We start from the raw sequence: 19,564 nt of genomic DNA, 5'->3' as shown, positions 1-19,564 counted from the left end.
TAAAAAAAATGGGGATTTTGGGAAAAAAAAATGGGGATTTTGCGGTGAGAATGGGGAATCTGAGGTGAGAAATGGAGATTTTTGGGTGAGAAATTGGGATTTTGGTAAAAAAAATGGGGATTTTGGGAAAAATGGGAAAAATAATGGGATTTTGGGGGAGGAATTGGGATTCTGGGAAAAAACCCGGGGATTTTGGAAAAAAAATGGGATTTTTGGTTAAAAATGGGGATTTTGGGGTGAGAAATGGAGATTTTTGGGTGAAAAATAGGAATGGCTGAACCCGCCCCGGCCCATGGGGCCTGAAAATGGGGATAAAAATGGGGATTTTGGTTAAAAATGGGGAAAAAATGAGATTTTGGGGGAGGAATTGGGATTTTGGGAAAAAATTCGGGGATTTTGGTTTAAAAAATGGGGATTTTGGGGTCAGAAATGGAGATTTTTGGGGTGAAAAATGGGAATGGTCGAACCCACCCCGGCCCATGGAAATGGGAGAAAAAACTGGGATTTTGGGAAAAATGGGAAAAATAATGGGATTTTGGGGGGAGAAATTGGGATTCTGGTAAAAAAAATGGGATTTTTGGGGTGAAAAATGGGGATTTTGGTAAAAAAAATGGAGATTTTGGGGTCAGAAATGGAGATTTTTGGGGTGAAAAATGGAATGGCCAAACCCATGGGGCCTGGAAATGGGGGAAAAAATGGGGATTTTGGGAAAAATGGGAAAAAATGAGATTTTGGTGGGAGGAATTGGGATGCTGGTAAAAAACCCGGGGATTTTGGGAAAAAAAATGGGATTTTTGGGAAAAAATGGGGATTTTTGGTAAAAAAAATGGGGATTTTGGGGTGAAAAATGGGGATTTTGGTAAGAAAAAAATGGGATTTTGGTAGAAAAAAATGGGATTTGGTTAAAATTGGGAAAAAATGGGATTTTGGGGGGAGGAATTGGGATGCTGGTAAAAAAAATGGGGATTCTGGTTTAAAAATGGGGATTTTGGTAAAAAAATGGGGATTTTGGGGTGAAAAAAGTGAATTTTGGGGCAGAAAATGGGCTAAAAAAGGTGAATTTTGAGCTAGAAAATCAGGATTTCAGGGCAGAAAAGGGGATTTTGAGCTACAGAAGGTGGGTTTTGGGGTTAAAAAGGTGAATTTTGGATTTAAAAAGATGAATTTGTTTTATAAAAGGTGAATTTTGGTGGGAAAAAGGTGAATTTTTGGGGTACAAAAAGGGGATTTCGAATGGAAAAGTGAATTATGGGGTGCAAAAAGTGAATTTGGGTTAGAAAAGATGAATTTGGGTTCAAAGGTGAATTTTGGTGTGAAAAAGGTAAATTTTGGGGTGAAAAAGGTGAATTTTTGGGTACAAAAAGGGGATTTGGGCTAAAAAAGGAGAATTTTGGGGTACAAAAACCGGATTTGGATGGAAAGGTAGATTTTGGGGTGAAAAAAAGTGAATTTTCATGTGAAAAAGGTGAATTTTGGGGTTCAAAGGTGAATTTTGTTTATAAAGGTGAATTTTGGGGTGAAAAAGGTGAATTTTGGGGTAGAAAATGGGAAAAAAAAAGCTGAATTTTGGCTAAAAAAGATGAATTTTGAGCTAGAAAATCAGATTCAGGGCGGAAAAGGGGATTTTGGGGTGGAAAATGGGGATTTTGGGATGGAAAGATGAATTTTGGGTTATAAAATGTGAACTTTGGGTTATAAAAGGTGAATTTTGTGTTATAAAATGTGAATTTTGTGTTATAAAATGTGAATTTTGTTCTCACCTCCCGTCCCCGGCCGCGGCCGCCGCCCCGGGTGAAGTCGGCGCGCCGGGTGGCGAACGAAACCTTGATGGGGTTCCCAGAGAACTCCTTGCCTGGAAACGGGGAAAAAAATCAGAATTATTGGGGGAAAATTGGGGATTTATATTGGGGAAAAATGGGGAAAAATATGGAATTTATTGGGGAAAAATGGGGAAAAAAAAGGGAATTTATTGGGGAAAAATGGGGAAAAAAAAGGGAATTTATTGGGGAAAAAAAGGGAATTTATTGGGGAAAAATGGGAATTATATTGGGGAAAATTGGGAATAATTATGGGGGAAAAATGGGGAAAAAAAGGAATTTATTGGAGAAAAATAGGAATTAATATTGGAAGAATGGGAATTAATATTGAGGAAAATGGGGATTTATATTGGGGGAAAATTGGGGGAAAAAAGTAAATTTATTGGGGAAAAATGGGAATAATTATGGGGGAAAATTGGGGAAAAAAGGGGAATTTATTGGGGAAAATTGTGAATTAATATTGGGGAAAATTGTGAATTAATATTGGAGAAAATTAGGAATCATTAGGGGGAAAATGGGAATTAATATTGGGGAAAAATGGGAACTAATATTGGGGAAAATTTGGGGAAAAAAAAGGGAATTTATTGGGGAAAAATGGGGGGGGAAAAAGGGAATTTATTGGGGAAAAATGGGAATTAATATTGGGGAAAAATGGGATTTGTATGGGGGAAAATGGGAAATAATACGGGGGAAAATTGGGGGAAAAAAGGGAATTTATTGGGGAAAAATGGGGGGGAAAAAAGGGAATTTATTGGGGAAAAATGGGAATTAATATTGGGGAAAATTAGGAATTAATATTGGAGAAAAAATGGAATTTATTGAGGGAAAATGGGAATTTATATTGGGGAAAATGGGGATTTATATTGGGGAAAATGGGGATTTATATTGGGGAAATGGGGATTTATATTGGGGGAAAATGGGAAATAATATGGGGGAAAATTGGGGGAAAAAAAGGAATTAATATTGGGGAAAAATGGGAATTATTAGGGGAAAAATGGCAATTAATATTGGGAGGAAATGGGAAATAATATTGGGGAGATTTGGGAATTTATTGGGGAAAATTGAGAATTATTGGGGGGCAAAATGGGAATTAATATCGGGCAAAATTGGGAATTAATATTGGAGAAAAAAGGGATTTTATTGGGGAAAAAATGGGAATTAATATTGGGGAAAATAGGAATTTATTGGGGAAAATTGGCAATTATTGGGGGAATTTCAGGATTCTGGGAATTTTGAGATGGGGAATTCCAGGAATTTTGGGAATTTGGGAATTTTGGGAATTTTCTGACCATCAAAGCAGTCAATAGCAGCCTTGGCCGAGGGCGGGTCGTCGAAGGACACGGGGAAATTTCGGGATTTTGGGAATTTTGGGAGTTTCGTTATCGGGATTTTTGGGATTTGGGGATCAGGATTTTTGGGAATTTGAGGAATTTGGTAATTTTCTGACCGTCAAAGCAGTCGATGGCGGCCTTGGCCGAGGGCGGGTCGTCGAAGGAACGGGGAAATTTCGGGATTTTGGGAATTTTGGGAATTTCGTTATCGGGATTTTTGGGATTTGGGGATCAGGAATTTTGGGAATTTGGGATTTTTGGGAATTTTGGGAATTTTCTGACCATCAAACCAGTCAATAGCAGCCTTGGCCGAGGGCGGGTCGTCGAAGGAACGGGGAAATTTCGGGATTTTGGGAATTTTGGGAATTTCGTTATCGGGATTTTTGGGATTTGGGGATCAGGAATTTTGGGAATTTTGGGAATTTGAGGAATTTTGGTAATTTTCTGACCATCAAACCAGTCAATGGCAGCCTTGGCCGAGGGCGGGTCGTCGAAGGACACGGTGACAATTTGGATTCAGAATTTCAGAAATTTGGGAATTTCATTATCGGGATTTTTGGGAATTTCAGGATTTTGGGGTTTTGGGGTATTTGAGGATCGGGATTTTTGGGGAATTTTGGGAATTTGGGGAATTTTCTGACCATCCAACCAGTCGATGGCGGCCTTGGCCGAGGGCGGGTCGTCGAAGGACACGGCGACGTTTGGGATTCGGAATTTCAGAAATTTGGGAATTTCGTTATCGGGATTTTTGGGAATTTCAGGATTTTGGGAATTTGGGGAATTTAAGGGTGAGGAATTTTGGGAATTTCGGGAATTTTGGTAATTTTCTGACCATCCAACCAGTCGATGGCGGCCTTGGCCGAGGGCGGGTCGTCGAAGGACACGGTGAAATTTCGGGATTTCGGGAATTTTGGGAGTTTTGTTACCGGGATTTTTAGGATTTGGGGATCAGGAATTTTGAGAATTTTGGGAATTTCGGGAATTTCAGGATTTTTGGGAATTTTCTGACCATCAAACCAGTCAATAGCAGCCTTGGCCGAGGGCGGGTCGTCGAAGGACACGGTGGCCTCGCCCTTGAGCTTTCCGGTCTCGCGGTCGGTGTAGAGATTGATCATGGGCTGGCCGGTCTTCTTGTTGGTCTGAGTGACCAGAGTGACCACTGAGTGACCACTGAGTGACCACTGACCACTGAGTGATCGCTGAGTGACCACTGAGTGACCACTGAGTGACCACTGAGTGACCACACTGACCATTGACCCCTGGGAGTGATCATTCACCCATGGGAGTGACCACAGTGAGCACTGAGCCAAACCCCCCCCCCACAGTGATCATGGGCTGGCCGGTCTTCTTGTTGGTCTGAGTGACCAGAGTGACCACTGAGTGACCACTGAGTGACCACTGAGTGACCACTGAGTGAGCACAGTGAGCACAGAGCCAAACCCCCCCCCCCCACAGTGATCATGGGCTGGCCCGTCTTCTTGTTGGTCTGGAGTGACCACAGAGTGACCACTGAGTGACCACTGACCAGTGGGTGACCACAGTGACCACTGAGTGACCACTGACCAGTGAGTGACCACTGAGTGACCACTGAGTGATCGCTGAGTGAGCACTGAGTGACCACAGAGCCAACCCCCCCCCACAGTGATCATGGGCTGGCCCGTCTTCTTGTTGGTCTGAGTGACCAATGAGTGACCGGTGAGTGACCACTGAGTGACCACACTAACCACTGAATGACCACAGAACCAAACCCCCCCCAGATCACCCCCCCACAGTGATCATGGGCTGGCCCGTCTTCTTGTTGGTCTGAGTGACCATAGTGACCAGTGAGTGACCACTGACCACTGAGTGACCACACTGACCACTGACCCCTGGGAGTGACCATTCACCCATGGGAGTGACCACAGTGAGCACTGAGTGACCACAGAGCCAAACCCCCCCCCACTGATCATGGGCTGGCCGGGCTTCTTGTTGGTCTGAGTGACCAATGAGTGACCAATGAGTGACCACTGACCACTGAGTGACCACTGAGTGATCGCTAAGTGACCCTGAGTGACCCCGAGTGACCACAGTGAGCACTGAGTGACCACAGAGCCAAACCCCCCCCCACAGTGATCATGGGCTGGCCGGGCTTCTTGTTGGTCTGAGTGACCAGAGAGTGACCGGTGAGTGACCACTGAGTGACCACTGACCACTGAGTGACCACTGAGTGATCGCTGAGTGACCACTGAGTGACCACAGAGCCAAAACCCCCCCCACAGTGACCATGGGCTGGCCCGTCTTCTTGTTGGTCTGAGTGATCACTGAGTGACCACTGAGTGACCACTGAGTGACCACTGAGTGACCACTGAGTGACCACTGACCACTGAGGGACCACTGAGTGACCACTGACCACTGAGTGACCGCTGAGTGACCACTGACCACAGAGCCAAACCCCCCCCACAGTGATCATGGGCTGGCCGGTCTTCTTGTTGGTCTGAGTGACCAGAGAGTGACCACTGAGTGACCACGGAGTGACCACTGACCCCTGAGTGACCCCTGCCCAGCCAGTGACCCCCACCCAGGTGTCTCCCCAGGTGTATTTTGGGTGTATTTTGGTGGGTTTTGGGTCCCTCCAGGTGCGTTTTGGGTGTGTTTTGTGTCTATTTTGGGTTTATCTCAGGTGTATTTTTGGGCCCATTTCCGGTGTATTTTGGGTCTATTTTTGGGTGTATTTTGAGTGAGATTTGGGTGCGGCTTTAGGTGTATTTTGGGTCTATTTTTGGGTGTGTTTCAGATGTATTTTTGGGTCTATTTCAGGTGTAGTTCGGGTGTATTTTGGGTCTATTTTGTGTATGGTTTCGGCAGTACCTCAGGTCTGTTTTGGGTGTATTTTTGGGTGTGTTTCGGGTGTATTTGGGCGTATTTTTGGGGCCTATTTTGGGTCTAGTTTGGGTGTATTTTGGTGTATTTTCAATGTGTTTTGGGCCTTTTCTGGGTGTAGTTTGGGTGCATCTCAAGTCTATTTTGGGTGGATTTTGGGTCTGTTTTGGATTTATTTTTTGGTGTATTTTGGGTGTATCTCAGGTCTATTTTCGGGTACATTTTTAGTGTATTTTCGGATGTATCTCAAGCATATTTTGGGTGTATTTTTGGGTGTGTTTCAGGTGTATTTTGGGCCTATTCTTGGGTGTATCTCAGGTGTATTTTGGGTCTATTTTCAAGCGTATTTTGGGTGTGGTTTGGGTGTATTTTTGGGTCTATTTTTGGGTGTACTTTTGGGCCTATTTTAGGTGTATTTTTGGGTCTATTTTTGGGTGTATTTCGGGTGCATTTCAGCGCATTTTGGGTCTATTTTGGGTGTGATTTGGGTCTATTTTGGGTCTATTTTTCGGTGTATTTCGGGCACCTTTCAGCGCATTTTGGGTCTATTTTGGGTCTATTTTTGGGCCTATTTTGGGTGTATTTTGGGCACATTTCAGGTCTATTTTGGGTGTATTTTTGGGTCTATTTCGGATGCATTTCAGGGCATTTTGGGTCTATTTTTGGGCCTATTTTGGGTCTATTTTGGGTCTATTTTTGGGTGTATTTCAGGCACCTTTCAGTGCATTTTGGGTCTATTTTGGGTCTATTTTTGGTCCATTTCTGGGTGTATTTTGGGCACATTTCAGGTCTATTTTGGGTGCATTTTTGGGTCTATTTTGGGCGTATTTCGGGCTCATTTCAGGGCATTTTGGGTCTATTTTGGGTGTATTTCTGGGCCTATTTTGGGTGTATTTTTGGGTCTATTTTTGGTTGTATTTCGGGCACATTTCAGCGCATTTTGGGTGTATTTTGGGTGTATTTTTGGGTCTATTTTGGGTGTGATTTGGGCATATTTCAGGTGTATTTTTGAATGTGTTTTGGGTCTATTTTGGGTCTATTTTTGGGTGTATTTCGGGGACATTTCATCGCATTTTGGGTCTCCTTTGGGTGTATTTTTGGGTCTATTTTTAGGTCTATTTTGGGTCTATTATGGGTGTATTTTGGGTCTATTTTTGGGTCTATTTTGGGTCTATTTTGGGTCTATTTTTGGGTGTATTTTGGGTGCATTTCAGCGCATTTTGGGTCTATTTTGGGTGTATTTTTGGGTGTATTACGGGCACATTTCAGGGCATTTTGAGTCTACTTTGGATGTATTTCTGGGCCTATTTTGGGTGTATTTTTGGGTCTATTTTGAGCGTATTTTTGGGTGCATTTCAGCGCATTTTGGGTGTATTTTTGGGTCTATTTTGGGTGTATTTTTGGTGTATTTCGGGCGCATTTCGGGTGTATTTTTGGGTGTATTTTTAGGTGTATTTTTGGGTCTATTTCCGGCACATTTTGGGTCTACTTTTGGGTGTATTTTTGGGCATATTTCGGGGTATTTTGGGTCTACTTTGGGTGTATTTTTGGGTCTATTTTTGGGTGTATCTCAGGTCTATTTTGGGTGTATTTTTGGGTGTATTTCGGGTGTATTTTTAAGTGTATTTCAGCGAATTTTGGGTGTATTTTTGGGTCTATTTTGGGTCTATTTTTGGCTCTATTTTTAGGTCTATTCCAGCACATTTTGGGTCCGTTTCGGGCGCCCCCACCTTGATGATGCCGATCTGTTTGAAGTAATCGGCCACCGACTCGATGGTGACGTTCTCGCCCAGCCCCTGCACGAAGATCGTGTTGTTGTCCGAGTTATCCTGCTCCCCTGCAATTAATTCATTAATTAATTAATTACCCTTAATTAGCGTTCATTAGTGAGGAAAATATGGTAATTAACCCTCATTAACCCCGCCCCAAAGCTCAGAAATAACCCCCAATCCCTCCCCAATTTGTTGTTGTCCGAGTTATCCTGCTCCCCTTAAAAATAATTAATTACCACTAATTAGCATTCATTACTGAGCAAAAAAACGCTAATTAGCCCTCATTAACCCCACCCCAAAGCTCACAAATGACCCCAAGTCCCTCCCCAATTTGTTGTTGTCCGAGTTGTCCTGCTTCCCTACAATCAATTAATTAATTACCGCTAATTAGCACTAATTACTGAGGAAAAGATGCTAATTAGCCCTCATTAACCCCACCCCAGGAATCTAAATTGGCTCCCAAAGCTCCACCTCCTAACGCTCACCTAGAGATCAATTATTAGCTAAATTAATTAGCGTTATTACTGTTAATCACCGCTAATTAACCACTATTAACTCCATCCTCAAATCTAAAGAGGCCCCTTGTACTCACCTTGTTAATTAACACCAATTAACCCCTTTAACTCAATTAATTCCAACCCAAACCCCTATTCCTCTTCATTATCACTAACTTCATTACCACTAATTAACGCCAAAATAAATCCCATTAATTACCCCAGTAATTAACACCATCAATTACCCACCACTTTATTCCTCCTAATTACCTCTAATTATACAATTTATTATTCAAACCTCATCTTTTACTCAGCCTGTTAATTACCACTAATTAATCTCTTTGGTTTAACAAATTAACCCCAACTCAACCTTGATTGCCGCTAATTAACCACCATTAATTACCACTGATTCCCCCAATTATCACCAATATTACCCCCCCAAAAAACTCCGTTAATTACCACATTAATTAACATAACTTTAACAATTATTTCCCGTTAATTACCCCTAATTAATCCATTAATTAATTAATTACCTGGGTCATGTCTGGGCCCCTGGTCCCGGGGTCCTTACATGAAAAAAAAAAAACAAATTATGCAAATTAGGAGAGCTGAATGTGGGCGTGGCCAACCCAAGCCCCGCCCCCTTTTCCTTGGCCCCGCCCCTTCTGCCCCTCCCAGGCCCCTTTTTGGCGGCAAAATCCCCAAATTTGGCACCAAAATTTTCCTTTTTTTTCACCTGAAATTCAAATTCCGGAACCTTCTCCCCAAAAAGGCTCCGATTTCTCCTTTTTTCCCTCATTTTTGTTGCTTTTCACTCCATTTTTCCCTTTTTTTGAGAATTTTTTCCTTTATTTTCCCTTTTTTCTCCACCTTTTTTTATCATTTTTTACTCCAGTTTTTCCCTCATATTCCTTAATTTATTCTTGATATTTTTTACATTTTTTTCCTTTTTTTTTCTTTGTTTTCCCCTCATTTTTTCCTCACAATTTCACTGAATTTCACTGATTTTTTTCCTTTATTTTTCCACCATTTTTTCCTCATTTTTTCCGTATTTTTTCCCATTTTTTCCTCTATTTCCCTTTTATTTTTTCCACTTTTTCACCACCAAAAATTCACTTTTTTTTTTCAGTTTTGGGTCCACTGCAGCTCCAACCTCACCCCCATTTTTGGGGCAATTTCCACCTTTTTTTATTTCATTTTTTATTTCATATTTTCCACCAAAAAATAAAAAACCTCAAGGTCACCGGCGCTTCCACCAAAAACCTGAAATTTGGGTTTTTTTCCCCAAAAACCTCCTGAAATTTGGTTTTTTTTCACCCAAAAACCTCCTAAAATTCGGTTTTTTTTCCCCCCAAAATCCTCCTAAAATTTGGGTTTTTTTCACCCAAAATCCTCCTAAAATTTGGGTTTTTTTCCCCCAAAATCCATCAGAAATTCAGATTTTTTTCCCCCAAAATCCTCCTAAAATTTGGGGTTTTTTTCCCCCAAAAACCTCCTGAAATTTGGGGTTTTTTCCCCCAAAATTTGGGTTTTTTTCCCCCAAAATCCTCCTGAAATTTGGGGTTTTTCACCCAAAATCCTCCTGAAATTTGGGGTTTTTTCCCCCAAAATCCTCCTGAAATTCGTTTTTTTTTCACCCAAAAACCTCCTAAAATTTGGGGTTTTTCCCCCCAAATCCATCAGAAATTCAGATTTTTTTCCCCCAAAATCCTCCTGAAATTTGGGGTTTTTTCCCCAAAAAACCTCCTAAAATTTGGGTTTTTTCCCCAAAAAACCTCCTAAAATTTGGGGTTTTTTTCCCCCAAAATCCTCCTGAAATTTGGGGTTTTTTCCCCCAAAATCCATCAGAAATTAGGTTTTTTTTCCCCCAAAAAACCTCCTAAAATTCGGTTTTTTTTCACCCAAAATCCATCAGAAATTCGGTTTTTTTCCCCCCAAAATCCATCAGAAATTCAGATTTTTTTCCCCCAAAATCTTCCTAAAATTTGGGGTTTTTTTCCCCAAAATCCTCCTGAAATTTGGGGTTTTTTTCCCCCAAAATTTGGGGTTTTTTCACCCAAAAACCTCCTGAAATTTGGGGTTTTTTCCCCAAAAATCCTCCTGAAATTTGGGGTTTTTTCCCCCAAAACCACCAAATCACCATTTTTTCCACACATGCACCATTTTAACCAAAATTCACCTTTTTTTCCCCATTCCCACCCTATAAAAATTCCCATTTCCACCTCATTTTTCCACCATTTTTCACCAAAAAAACCACCTCAAAATTTCAATTTTCAGCCCCTAAATTCCATTTTTTTGGGGGGTTTTCCCCCACCCAGGAAAAATGGGGGGAAAATTCAATTTTTATTTTCATTTTCTGCCTTTTTTTGGGGTCAAAACCTCGAATTTTGGGACTTACCACCGAATTTATTGAAGCCACCACGCTCACCACCGCTGAGGAGATAAATGGGAAGATAATCAGGAATTTTGGAAGCCCTGCCTCAAAAACTGGGGATGCGGGAAAATCAAAAACATCGCGACAAAAAATCACAATTTGGGGCTTTTTTCGGCCATTTTGGGGCTTTTTTTGGGCATTTTTTGGGCATTTTTTGGGCAATTTTTGACTTTTTTTGGGCATTTTTTGGTCAATTTTTGACATTTTTTGGGCATTTTTAGGTCAATTTTTGAGCTTTTCTTTGCTTATTCTGGGCTTTTTTTTTGGGTTTTTTACAGAGAATTTTTCAGCTTTTCTAGAAAAGTTTTTGGTAATTTTTAGGCCTTTTTTGGCAAATTTAGGGCTTTTTTTGGGCATTTTTTGGGCAATTTTTTATTTTTTTTCCGAGCAATTTTTGGCCAATTTTTGACTTTTTTTGGGGCATTTTTTGACCTTTTTTTGGGCAATTTTTGACTTTTCTTTTGGGCATTTTTGACATTTTTTGGAGCATTTTTTGACTTTTTTGGGCATTTTTTGGCCAATTTTTGACCTTTTTTTCGGCATTTTTTGGGCAATTTTTGACCTTTTTTTAGCCAATTTTTGACTTTTTTGGGGCATTTTTTGGCCAATTTTTGACTTTTTTTTTGGGCATTTTTTGACATTTTTTTGGGCATTTTTTGGCCAATTTTTGACATTTTTTTGGGCATTTTTTGGGCAATTTTTGGGCAATTTTTCACTTTTTTTGGGGCATTTTTTGACCTTTTTTTGGGCTATTTTTGACTTTTTTTTGGGCATTTTTTGACTCTTTTTTGGGTATTTTTTGGTCATTTTTTGACTTTTTTGGGGCATTTTTTGGGCAATTTTTGAGCTTTTTTTGGCCAATTTTTGGCCAATTTTTGACTTTTTTTTGGGCCAATTTCTGGTCAATTTTTGACTTTTTTGGGCATTTTTTGGTCAATTTTTGACTTTTTTTTGGGCATTTTATGATTTTTTTTGGGCATTTTTTGACTTTTTTTGGGCTAATTTTTGGCCAATTTTTGACTTTTTTTTTTGAGCATTTTTTGGTCAATTTTGGAGCTTTTTTGACCAATTTTTTGGGCATTTTTTGACATTTTTTTGGGCATTTTTGGGCAATTTCTGAGCTTTTCCTTACTTATTTTGGGGTTTTTTTCAGTTTTTTGCAGAGAATTTTTCAGCTTTTCTGGGAAGGTTTTTGGCATTTTTTCGGCATTTTTTGGCCAATTTTTGACTTTTTTTGGGGCAATTTTGGAGCTTTTTTTTGCTTATTTTGGGCTTTTTTTTCCACTTTTTTGCAAGGAATTTTTCAGTTTTTCTGGGAAAGTTTTTGGTAATTTTTTGGGCCTTTTTGGACAATTTTTTGGAACTTTTTGGTGTTTTCTGGGCTTAATTTTTGGGCAATTTTGTGCAAATTTTGAGCTTTTTCCTGGCAATTTTTAGGCTTTTTTTTGGGCTGTTTTCAGCAATTTTTTGGCTTTTTTACAGCTCATTTTTTGGGTATTTCTGGGACATTTTATGGCCAATTTTTGGCATTTTTGGGGCAATTTATGAGGTTTTTTTGCCAGTTTTTTCAGCATTTTTTGGGCAATTTTTGAAGGTTTTTTTTGGCCATTCTTTACCTTTTTTTTGCCTTTTTTTAAATGGCATTGTTTGAACTTTTTTTCTGGTTTTTTTGGCATTTTTTGAGCTTTTTAATGGCAATTTCTGGGCTTCTTTTCTGGGCCATTTTTAAGCTTTTTTTAAAGCAATTTTTGGGTACTTTTTGGCCATTTTTTTGTCATTTTTTGAACTTTTTTTGGGCAATTTTTTGGACTTTTTTGGGGTCATTTTTTTAGGCAATTTCTGGACAAATTTTGGGCTTCTTTTTTGCTTTTTTGAGCATTTTTCTGGCAAATTTTTGGGTATATTTTTGGTATTTTTGTGACATTTCCTGACCAATTTTTGCTCTTTTTTCGACCCATTTTTGAGCTTTTTGTTTTGCTTTTTTTGCCCCTTTTCGATGCAATTTTTGAGTTTATTTTGGGAAACTTTTGGCCTTTTTTTTTGCTTTTTTGGGTCTTTTTCAGGCTAATTTTTGGGTATATTTTTGGTATTTTTGTGACATTTCTTGGCCAGTTTTTGCTCTTTTTCGACCCATTTTTGAGCTTTTTATTTTGCTTTCTTTGCCCCTTTTCAATGCAATTTTTGAGTTTATTTTGGGCACCTTTTGGCAAATTTTTGGCCTTTTTTTTTTCCTTTTTTGAGCATTTTTTGGGCCTTTTTCAGGCAAATTTTCAGTTATATTTTTAGTATATTTGTGACATTTCTTGGCCAGTTTTTGCTCTTTTTTTAGGCAATTTTGGGACAATTTTTGGGCTTTTTTTTTGCTTTTTTGAGCATTTTTTGGGCCTTTTTCAGGCTAATTTTTGGGTATATTTTGGGTATTTTTGTGACATTTCCTGACCAGTTTTTGCTCTTTTTTTTGAGCCATTTTTGAACTTTTTATTTTGCTTTTCTTGCCCCTTTTGGATGCAATTTTTGACTTTATATTGGCAAATTTTTGGGCTTTTTTTTGCTTTTCTGAGCATTTTTTGGGCCTTTTTCAGGCAAATTTTTGGGTATATTTTTGGGTTTTTTGTGACATTTCTTGGCCAGTTTTTGCTCTTTTTTTAGGCAATTTTGGGACAATTTTTGGGCTTTTTTTTTTCGCTTTCTTGAGCATTTTTGGGCCTTTTTCAGGCCAATTTTTGGGTATATTTTTGGTATTTTTGTGACATTTCTTGGCCAGTTTTTGGCCTTTTTTTAGGCAATTTTGGGACAATTTTTGGGCTTTTTTTTTTGCTTTTTTTGAGCATTTTTTGGGCCTTTTTCAGGCAAATTTTTGGGTATATTTTTGGTATTTTTGTGACATTTCCTGACCAATTTTTGTTTTTTTTTTGAGCCATTTTTGAGCTTTTTGTTTTGCTTTCTTTGCCCCTTTTCGATGCAATTTTTGAGTTTATTTTGGGTTTATTTTGACCAATTTTTGGGCTTTTTTGGCTTTTTTGAGCATTTTTCTGGCAAATTTTTGGGTATATTTTTGCTATTTCTGTGACATTTCCTGACCAGTTTTTGCTCTTTTTTTGACCAATTTTTGAGCTTTCTGTTTTGCTATTTTTGCCCCTTTTCAATGCAATTTCTGAGTTTATTTTGGGCACCTTTTGGCAAATTTTTGGCCTTTTTTTTTTCCTTTTTTGAGCATTTTTTGGGCCTTTTTATGACAAATTTTTGGGTATATTTTTGGTATTTTTGTGACATTTCTTGGCCAGTTTTTGCTCTTTTTTTAGGCAATTTTGGGACAATTTTTGGGCTTTTTTTTTGCTTTTTGGAGCATTTTTTTGGGTATATTTTTGGTATTTTTGTGACATTTCCTGACCAGTTTTTGCTCTTTTTTTGAGCCATTTTTGAGCTTTTTATTTTGCTTTTCTTGCCCCTTTTCGATGCAATTTTTGAGTTTATTTTGGATTTATTTTTTCAAGTTTTTGGCCTTTTTTTTAATTTCTTTGCCTTTTTATTTTTGCAGTTTTTTTCCTCGCCGCCGTCGTTTTTTCCTCCTTGGCCGCATCAGGTTTGGGATCGAGCCCAAAACTGGGGGAAAACCAAAAATCCCCAAAAATTCGGATTTTTTCCCATTTTCCCCCCTCCTGGATCTCCCCCTCCTGAGCCTTTTTTGCAGCGACTCCAAATTGAATTTTTTAATTTTTTTTTCCTTTTTTGCCTTTTTTTTTCTTTTTTTTTTCCTTTTTTTTTTTGCCTTTTTTTTTCCTTTTTTTTCCTTTTCTTTCCTTTTTTTTTCCTTTTTTTTTCCTTTTTTTTTCCTTTTTTTTTTCCTTTTTTTTTTCCTTTTTTTTGCTTTTTTTTTGCCCTTTTCTGCCTTTTTTGAACCCAAAACAGCGGCGGATTTTGAGTTTTCGCTGCTTTTTTTTCACACCTGCAGCACACAAAAGGCAGAGTTGGTAAAACACGTTTGGAACAACAAAATCCCCCCAAACACCCCCAAAATACTCACCTGGAGACCCCAAAAATTCCTTTTTTCACCCAAAAACCGGCGGCTGAACCACCACAAATTCACTTTTTTTTGGCTTTTTTTCACCAATTTTTCCCTGATTTTTTCACCATTTTTTCACCTTTTTTCACCAACTTTTCCCTGATATTTTAACCTTTTTTTCACCTTTTTTTGGCTTTTTTTCACCAATTTTTCCTTTTTTTTTAAATCAATTTTTTCACCAAATTCACCCTTTTTTTTGTCTTTTTTCACATATTTTTCCCTGATTTTTAAACCACTTTTTCACCTTTTTTTTGGTTTTTCTTCACCAATTTTTCCCTGATTTTTTAACCATTTTTTCACCTTTTCTTGGCCTTTTTTCACCAATTTTTCCCTGATTTTTTAACCACTTTTTCACCTTTTTTTTCACCTTTCTTCACCAATTTTTCTCTGATTTTTTAACCATTTTTTCACCTTTTTTCACCAATTTTCCCCTGATTTTTTAACCACTTTTTCACCTTTTTTCCCTGCATTTTTAATCCCGTTTCTCCCTTTCTTTTTCCATTTTTAAACCAATTTTTTCCCTTATTTTTTTTTCGCATTTTTACCCCTTTGTTCTGCATTTTTCACCATTTCCAACCTTTTTTTTTTGCAATTTTTAAGCATTTTTATTTATTTTTCTTCTTTTTACCCACTTCTTCTGAAATTTCTGAACCATTTTTACCTTTTTTTGCTTCATTCCACCATTTCCCAACTTTTTCCTTTGCATTTTTTTGCATTTTTAACCAATTTTTCCCTCATTTTTTCAATTTCTCAAACCATTTTTTCCCTTTTTTGGGGTTTTTATTTTCCCATTTTTTCCCCTTTTCTCTCATTATTTAAAGTCATTTTTCATTTTCACCTTTTTCTTTTTACTTTGCATTTTTACCCAAATTTTCCTTTGTTTTCTTCCATTTTTTCAACCACATTTCCCCTTTTTTCTGCATTTTTTCACCATTTTTTACCATTTTTTCCATTTTTTCCTTATTTCCTTAACCCACTTTTACCTTTTTTTTCCATTTTTAACCTTTCCCATATTTTCATTTTTCCCTCATTTTTCCTTTTTTTCACCATTTCCAAACCAACTTTTTCCCATTTATTTTGAATTTTTCAATCATTTTTCCTTCATTTTTTTACCACTTTTTGAATTTTTTCTGTTTTTCCCTTTTCTACCACTTTCACCAAATTTTCCCATTTTTTCACCACTTTTTCACCATTTTTTCTTTCCTTTTTTTGCCATTTTTTCCCATTTTTTTCCTATTTTTAACCACTTTTTTTATTTATTTTTTGCTATTTTTCACCACTTCCAACTTTTTCACCACTTCCCTCTCACTTTTCCATTTTCCACAATTTTAACCCATTTTTCCCCATTTTTATTTCCTATTTCCACCCTTTTTTTTGTGATTTTTCACCCATTATTTTGCTTTTTTTGGGTTTTTTTCACCATTTTTCACCATTTCCAAGCACCGGGACACCAAAATTTCCTCTCCAAACCTTTCCCATTTGTGGATTTTCCTTCCAAATCCACTTTTCCACCGTTTTCCACCATTTTTCTCTGCAGTGACCTCAAAACACCTCATTTTTCACCATTTTTTACCATTTTTTCACCATTTTTTTCACCATTTTTCACCTTTTTTCCCCCAATATTTTCCCCTAAATTCCACCATTTTATTTCCATTATTTCTCTTGATTTTTTTACCCTAAATTCCACCTTTTAATCACATTTTTTTCCTTCCAAAATCCACTTTTTCATAAGGTTTTTTCTGTTATTTTTACCCCAAATTCCGCTTTTTTTTCCTTATTTTTCCCCCAAAATTCACTTATTTTCTTTTTTATATTTTCCACAATTTTAAAGGGTTTTTCCCCTAAAATTCCATTTATTTTTCTCAATATTTTCCCCAAATTTCACCTTTTTCTCCTCAATATTTTCCCCCTGCCGGGACCAGAGGCTGCAGCGACCTTGGAACATTTTCATTTTTTTCCACCCCAAAAATTCCAATTTTTTCCATTTTAAATTCCACCAAAATCCATTTTTTACCTTTTTTTTTAACCCAAAAAATTTTGAAATTTTTCATTTTTTTTCCAACCAAAATCTCATTTTTCCTCATTTTATTTTCCTTAATTTTTCCCCATTTTTTGACGCTTTTTCTGAATTTTTTCCCCATTTCCCTTTTTCCCATTTTTCCTTCAATATTTCCCCATTATTTTTCCCCAATTTTCCCTCATTTTCCTCCCCAATTTTTCCCCATTTCTCCCCCAATTTTCCTCCCATTTTCCCACAATTTTTCCTCATTTTTCCCCCATTTTCTCCCCAACTTTCCCCCAAATTTTCCCCATTTTCTCCCTCATTTTTCTCCATTTTCCCCCACTTTTTCCCAAATTTTCCCCATTTTTCTCCATTTTTTTCCTGATTTTTCTCCCATTTTCCCTCTGATTTTCCTCCATTTTCTCCCTGATTTCTCCCCATTAATTTTCCATTTTCTCCCCATTTTTCACCATTTTCCCCCCATTTTTCTCCCTATTTCTCCCACATTTTCTCTTTATTTTTCTGCATTTTCTCCCCAACTTTCCCTCATTTTTTTTAAATTTTTCCTCCACCTTTCCCCCATTTTTCCTGATTTTTTTTCTCCAATTTTCTCCTTATTTTCCTCCAAATTTCCCTAAATTTTCCTTATTTTTTCTTCTCCATTTTCCCCTATTTTCCTTCATTTTCCCACTATTTTTTTCCCATTTCTTCCCTGTTTTCTGACAATTTTCCCCCATTTTTTTCCTCATTTTTCTCCCCATTTTTCCAGAATTTTTCCCCATTTTGTCCCCCATTTTTTACCCATTTCTCTTCCATTTTCCCCCATTTTTTCCTAATTTTTTCCCCCATTTTCTCTCCCATTTTTTCTGAATTCTTCCTCATTCTCATCCCTTTTTTCCTTAATTTCCCCCCTCATTTTCCAACCATTTTTTTCCATTTCCTTCCCAATTTTCTCACGTTTTCTCCCCAATTTTCCCCATTTTCTCCTCATTTTCCCACAATATTTCCCCATTATTTCTCCCTCATTTTTCCATCTTTTTTTTCTATATTTTCCCACAACTTTCCTTAATTTTTTCTCCCCATTTTTCCTCCACTTTCTTCCCAATTTTTCTTTTTTTTTCCTCATTTCTCTCCCCAATTTTCCCTCATTTTACCCCAATTTCTCGTTCATTTCCCAACCACTTTTTCCCTCATTTTTTCTTCATTTTCCTGTTGTTTTCCCCATTTTCTCCCCATTTTCTCCCACATTTTCTCCTCATTTTTCCCTCATTTTTACCCCAATTTTCACACTTTCTTCTCTTTTTTTTTCCCCAATTTTTCCCCAATTTTTCTCCCACTTCCTTCCCATTTCTCCCCTTCCCTTGTGCCCATTTTGGGTTCAATTCCTGCATTTCCGGCTCACTCACCCCATGGAAGTTTCTCCCCATTTCTCCCACACTTTCCCCATTTTCTCTCTAATTTTCCTCCATTTGCTCCTGATTTTTTATCATTTTTCCCTCATTTTTATCTTCTATTTTCCCCCATTTTCCTACAACTTTTCCCCCATTTTCTCCCCAATTTTCCCTCATTTTCCTACAATTTTTCCCCCACCTTTCCCCCATTTTTCCCAATTTTTTCCTCCACTTTTCTCCCCATTTTTTCCTCATTTCTTCCCATTTCCTTCCCCATTTTTTCCCACATTTCTTCCCCATTTTCTCCCCAATTTTCCTCATTTTTACTCCCAATTTTCGCCCCATCCTCTCCCTATTCCCTCCCCATCTCGGCACCCATATTTTGGGCAGAATTTGGGTGTTTTTGGCTCACTCACCCCATGGAAGATTTCTCCCCATTTTCTCTCTAATTTTTCTCCATTTGCTCCCCATTTTTTATCATTTTTTCCCACAACTTTTCCCCAATTTTCCCTCATTTTCCTACAATTTTTCCTCCACCTTTCCCCCATTTCTCCTGAATTTTTCCTCCACTTTTCTCCCCATTTTTTCCACATTTCTCCTCCATTTTCTCCCCAATTTTCCTCATTTTCACTCCCAATTTTTGCCCCATTCTCTCCCCATTTCCCCCCTTCCTTGTGCCCATTTTGAGTTCAATTCCTGCATTTTGGGCTCACTCACCCCATTTTCTCCCCATTTCTCTTGACATTTTTCTTCCATTTTCCCCCATTTTTTCCTAATTTGTCTCCCCATTTTTTTCCTCATTCTCGTCCCATTTTTCCCTCATTTTCCTACCATTTTTTTCCATTTCCTTCCCAATTTTCCTCCACTTTCCTCACATTTTCTCCCCAATTTTCCCACAATTTTTTCTCAATTTCTCCCCCCGTTTTCCTCTACTTTTCCTCATTTTTACCCCAATTTTCCCACTTCCTTCTCTCTTTTTTTCCCCAATTTTTTCCCCAAATTTTCTCCCCCCTCCCACGCCCATTTTAGGCTGAATTCCCGTGATTTTGGCTCACTCACCCCATTGATGCCCCGCGGTTTCCCCGATTTCCGCGGTTTCCGCGCTCGAAGCCGCCCCAATTCCCACTATCCCTGTTCTCATTTTCGATTCAATCCCTGTGATTTTGGCTACACCTTTCCCCCATTCCATTCCCATTTTGGGTTCAATTCCCGTGATTTGGCTCACTCACCCCATGGATGCTCCCCGGTTCCCCGGTTCCCGCGGTTTCCCCGCTCGAAGCCGCCCCAATTCCCCATTTCACCCCTATCTCCATTCCCATTTTGGGCTCCATCCCTGTGATTTTGGGTCACTTTTCCCATATCTCAGAGCCCATTTTTGGGCTGAAATCCTGCATTTTTGGC

General features: G+C 38.3%; 1 protein-coding gene across 1 annotated transcript in view; it reads right to left on the bottom strand.

Annotated features, from left to right (window-relative positions):
• The window catches only part of LOC141731627 (uncharacterized), a 48,673-nt gene that overhangs the window by 5,330 nt on the left and 23,779 nt on the right, over positions 1-19,564 (bottom strand). The window contains 6 exon segments of the mRNA XM_074558041.1: positions 1,687-1,852; positions 4,158-4,287; positions 7,738-7,844; positions 8,807-8,839; positions 10,672-10,706; positions 19,223-19,280. Of these exon segments, the coding sequence (XP_074414142.1) occupies positions 1,687-1,852; positions 4,158-4,287; positions 7,738-7,844; positions 8,807-8,839; positions 10,672-10,706; positions 19,223-19,280 (529 nt within the window).

Source organism: Zonotrichia albicollis, chromosome 24 (assembly GCF_047830755.1).
Source record: "Zonotrichia albicollis isolate bZonAlb1 chromosome 24, bZonAlb1.hap1, whole genome shotgun sequence".
Classification (NCBI taxonomy): domain Eukaryota; kingdom Metazoa; phylum Chordata; class Aves; order Passeriformes; family Passerellidae; genus Zonotrichia; species Zonotrichia albicollis.
Note: the sequence above shows the minus strand (reverse complement) of the source record. Positions and strands in the feature narration are given on the sequence as shown.